General features: G+C 38.1%; 1 protein-coding gene across 1 annotated transcript in view; it reads left to right on the forward strand.

Annotated features, from left to right (window-relative positions):
• The window catches only part of SKA1 (spindle and kinetochore associated complex subunit 1), a 15792-nt gene that overhangs the window by 5503 nt on the left and 5765 nt on the right, over window positions 1–4524 (forward strand). Inside the window, exon 2 of the mRNA XM_012651721.1 lies at window positions 3046–3170. Within this exon, the coding sequence (XP_012507175.1) occupies window positions 3046–3170 (125 nt within the window). The remainder of the gene's footprint in view (window positions 1–3045; window positions 3171–4524) is intronic.

The following is a 4524-nucleotide window of genomic DNA, read 5'->3' on the forward strand; positions in this document are numbered from 1 at the left end:
GTCGTTGACTGAAACATCATTATGCGGTGCATGATTGTATAAAAAGGCAAGGGAAAAAAAAGCTGAAGTGGAAAAGATTGACAGAGGTAGAAGTAGTGCATGACCCAGCTTGCAGCCTGCTTTAGAAGAAACTTATCACTCTGTATCACTGGGAAAAAACTAACTGAAAATGAAATCAATTATTCAAGCATCCATAAACTTGAATGTTGTAACCATCTTTGAAAATATTTTGATATGCTGAAAGATGATGGTGCAATGAAAATTCAAAGAAACAGGTCATGCTTGTCAAGTTTAAATGTTATTTAAAAAATGATAGGCTCCCCAGCCCTATTGGGGACAGTTAAAGACTTATTGATGAGTAGAATTCCATCTGGGAAGATTGTGTTGGACTTTTACTGTAGTTTGTATTTTATGAATTGATTGTTTAAAATATTTTTCAAATATGAAATTATGATGTTGAATATGCCCTTTCAACTTAATATCTGCTTTCCTAGGGACTTTGGTATTCCCAGTCCTTTAATAAGAATTTCTAATAAAGGAGCTTTATCCATTTTGTAGTTTATGGTTCACATACTCTGTGGACAGTTAAAGCTACAGGGACTGTGGGTTCTTCTCAGTGAGTCCCCTTATCCACACATGAGCAAACTGAGACTCTCAGAAGTCAAGTGGCTTGCCCAGGTCCCTCAGTTCATGAGTACTCAGTTGGGCTGATAGTTGCTGTGTCCTGACTCCTGTTCTAGGACTCTTCTATGCTACTTTTATTAAAACAATCTATAAAGCAATTAGATTTCTATTAATAATTATTGGTCTTGTTTAGATTCTCTTCCTGAGGGCATGATTAGTCTTGGATAAACAGATGTAATTTGGAGGTCTTTATCATTATCATACCTTGAATTCAGATGACCTCACCAAAGCTTGAGGCCTGGTGAAGCAGTCAGACCTGTTAGATTCCTACACACTAGACAACTGTCATTTTGTATGTGGGGAGAAAAATTGTCTCTTTGGTTCCATAGTCTATTTAATAAAGCCTGGTCGTTTGTTTACAACTTTGGCTTCTGTAAGTTACTAGATTACTACTATCAAAAGTAGTGAATGTGTTCAGTTGATTATATTACTACAAATCGGTGAACAAGGCCCTAAAATTTAAGTGACTAAAAGTTGAGATACCAGTGTACAGAGAAGAGATAATATATTCAACTAGTTATCTAACCCTCTGAAATTATTCTCAGTGGGGACATCAGTACTCTTGTTTACTTATTAATTTGTTTTGGTTGTTATGAGCTGAGTGTCAAGTGCAATTAGCATTGCTCTATTAGAGCTTGCTTTAGAGAACACTGCTTCTCATTATGATGATGAATAGTAGTTAGCACTAGTTACTGAGTATTTTACTAGGTCCCAGACACAGTGCTTAGCCCGTCTTATATGTACTTTCATTTATCTTCACAGAAATTGTATGAGGTGGGTACTGATATCTCTGACTTTAGGCCTGGATCTTCTAGCTATTTCACTCTACTGCCTCCATAATCTACAGATATGGCCAAAGCGTGTTTTTACTTATGTGTATCTCATCATTTGATTGCTGAAATACAAATGGAAAGATTTAATTATGAGAATAGTTTTTCTTTTGTGCTTTTGTTCTTGCCCTTAAAAAATTTTTTTTATTTACTTCTTTTATTTCTGGGGAGGAAGGGACTCTGGTTTTCCCGTCCTCCTCAAACCCATGAAGCTAGAGAGGGACAAGGAGGTGGGTGTGGGAGTATGAGATTACACTACTTTATAAACGTCTCATGTTTGTTTCTGCCAGGTACCCCCTGGGTTATCACCAGCTTGCGACTTTTTATGTTACTTTCTCTGCTTAGGGGTTTTGAATAAGTGGGGATAGTATAAATATCATCCCAAATTGGAGCGAATCCCAAACGTGTATTACAGATTCCCAGAGAGAACTCCCCTCGACCTCACTACTACCCCTTCCACGCACACACCTGAGAGCCAGCCCAAAACATAAGCTTATTTCTCTGGCCAGTGATTAGAATTTTTCAGGTTTGAATTTTCACGGAAGATATATCTCATGAAGAGGGGGTCCTGGCCCCATATGAGAGTCTCACTTCTAATACTCTGTGTTTTGAAGCCCCAAAGCCTTGGATCTTATCTCCATTAAAATCAAATATATTCAGCTGCTGAGGCTGACAACCTCTTCTCCAACATTCTTCTACACACCTCCAGATCAGGGCTGCTGCAACATCTACTCATACATATTGCCTAGTCTGTGGCTCCCTCTTCATATTGAAACCCTTGGATATTTACCTTATTCTCATGAAAGCACAGTTATGCTTGCAGAAGGATGTTTATTATGTTTATCGAGCATTTCTAGGTGTTTTATTATAGTAGAGGGATATGCCAGAAACAAAAGACTCAGGCTACATTTTGTACTTGCCTCTTGCTTCCTCCTCTTCCCTATACTCAGAAATGAGGTCTTAAGATTATCCATGGAGTCACGTCCCAGGGGCTGAAGCAGTAGTTCTTTTTCTAACCCTAGTGTCTTTCTAAGGTGTAGCTGTCAATATTAAGAGTTTACATGGTGTCTTAGTTTTGCACTGGTATAAAGGAATACTTAAAGTCTGGGTAATTTATAAAGAAAAGGTTTATTTGGCTCACAGTTCTGCAGGCTGTACAAGAAGCATGGCACCAGCATCTGCTTCTGGTGAGGGCTTCACAGAAGTTCCACTCAAGGTGGAAGGCAAAAGGGGAGCAGGAGTGTCACATGGCAAGAGAGGAAGCTGGAGGTGGGGGAATGCCCATTTTCTTTTAAACATCCACCTCTCATGTGAGCTAACAGAAGGAGAACTCATTATGTCGGGGGGGGCACCAAGCCATTTATGAGGGATCTGCCCCCATGACCCAAACATCTCCTACTTAGCCCCACCTCCAACATTGGAGATCAAATTTCAATGTCAGATTTGGAGGGGACAAACATCCAAACATGGGTACTTGTACATTATTGCTTTTCTATACACTTTGTTTCTATTTTATCTTTGTTTATAACAGGTCAAGAACCTACCTTGAAGACTATATTAAATAAAATAGGAGATGAGATCATTGTAGTAAATGAACTTCTAAATAAATTGGAATTGGAAATTCAGTATCAAGAACAAACAAACAGTTCACTCAAGGTAATGTTTTCCTAATGAAGACACAGTAAAAAGGCAATAAATACAAACTCCCTAATCAACAAGTAATTCTTAAGGATTCTTTGTGTATAATGTTCTTAGCTTTATAAATTATTAATAGTATAGAGTGCCATTTGTGTTTTGTTTTGCCGGTATAAAGGTGTTGGGAGCATCACAGCTATTTCCTTCTTTATGCTAATGGCCAATGGAGTTGAACTTTACTAAAAAGAAGTGTTTTCTAAATAATTCTTGATACAGTTAATTTAAACAAATGATGTCCTGGTAGAGTGTTATATAAAGCAGTGGCCCCCCACCTTTTTGGCACCAGGGACTGGTTTCATGGAAGACAATTTTTCCATGTCCATGGCTGGGGGGTTGGGGACCACAGGTATTGATATAAAGAATACCTGCCTTGGGCGAGGAGATGTGGATTCTCACCTTGGCTGTGTCCTTGGCACTCTCTGCCACCCTGAGAAAGTCTTTTTACTTTTGGGGTCTCAGGATCCTCATTTGAAAAGTAATAAATCATACTGGACAGTTTCTTAGCTCCCTTATATTTCTCCATTTCTGTATTTTCATAAAATGTAATGGAAGGATTCACCAGTAAAGAAAAACTTGAGCCTCATTTACATGTACATTTTGTTCTAAATAAGACTTCTAATTGACTTCAGCTAATAAAAGTGCTTGTGGTACTTCCTGATGGGAAAATACTCAACCTGTACCATAATTGCCTCATGTTGTTAGAGCCGTTGAAGTGTTCAGTGGGATTGAACAAGGGACCCGTATGGTCCTGTTCAGCCTTTTATAATCCTTAATGCCTGAAAAGATTTTTCAGCTTAAGAATGGGCATGATTATGCCTATTAGTCAAAATAAATTAGTATCTATGAACATCATTCGCCTCTTCAAAAAAAAGATGTCCTACAAATTCAAAATGGAAACCAATATTGGTATTTCAGTTCTAACCTGCTCAAGAATGTCCAAGGTCAGCTGTGGACCTAGAGAATATTCATCTCAGAACTGAAGGCTGTTTGGAATTTCTATTCACATTATGATTGGGAACCCGATAATGGGAATCCAAAGGTGCAGAATATTTTCCTTATTAAAATCTGTGTGTGTTCATAGCCTCAAGTTCTAGTGGAAGTTGAGTAAAGACAAAAAAAAAAAAAAACCCAGTTATGATCAAGTAGATATTCATTAAGCTGGCATATATACAGGTCAACAATGGAAGTCATTCTAAGCATCATCTCGTTTGCCATCTGGGCGTGCATTATCCCTCTGCTGTCACACAGATAACACTGGGAAACATTTGCTGAGTCAACAAAAGCAATTTACCAGAATGAAAAACATAGATTTTTT

Source organism: Propithecus coquereli, unplaced genomic scaffold (assembly GCF_000956105.1).
Source record: "Propithecus coquereli isolate 6110/MARCELLA unplaced genomic scaffold, Pcoq_1.0 Scaffold37, whole genome shotgun sequence".
In the NCBI taxonomy this organism is placed as follows: domain Eukaryota; kingdom Metazoa; phylum Chordata; class Mammalia; order Primates; family Indriidae; genus Propithecus; species Propithecus coquereli.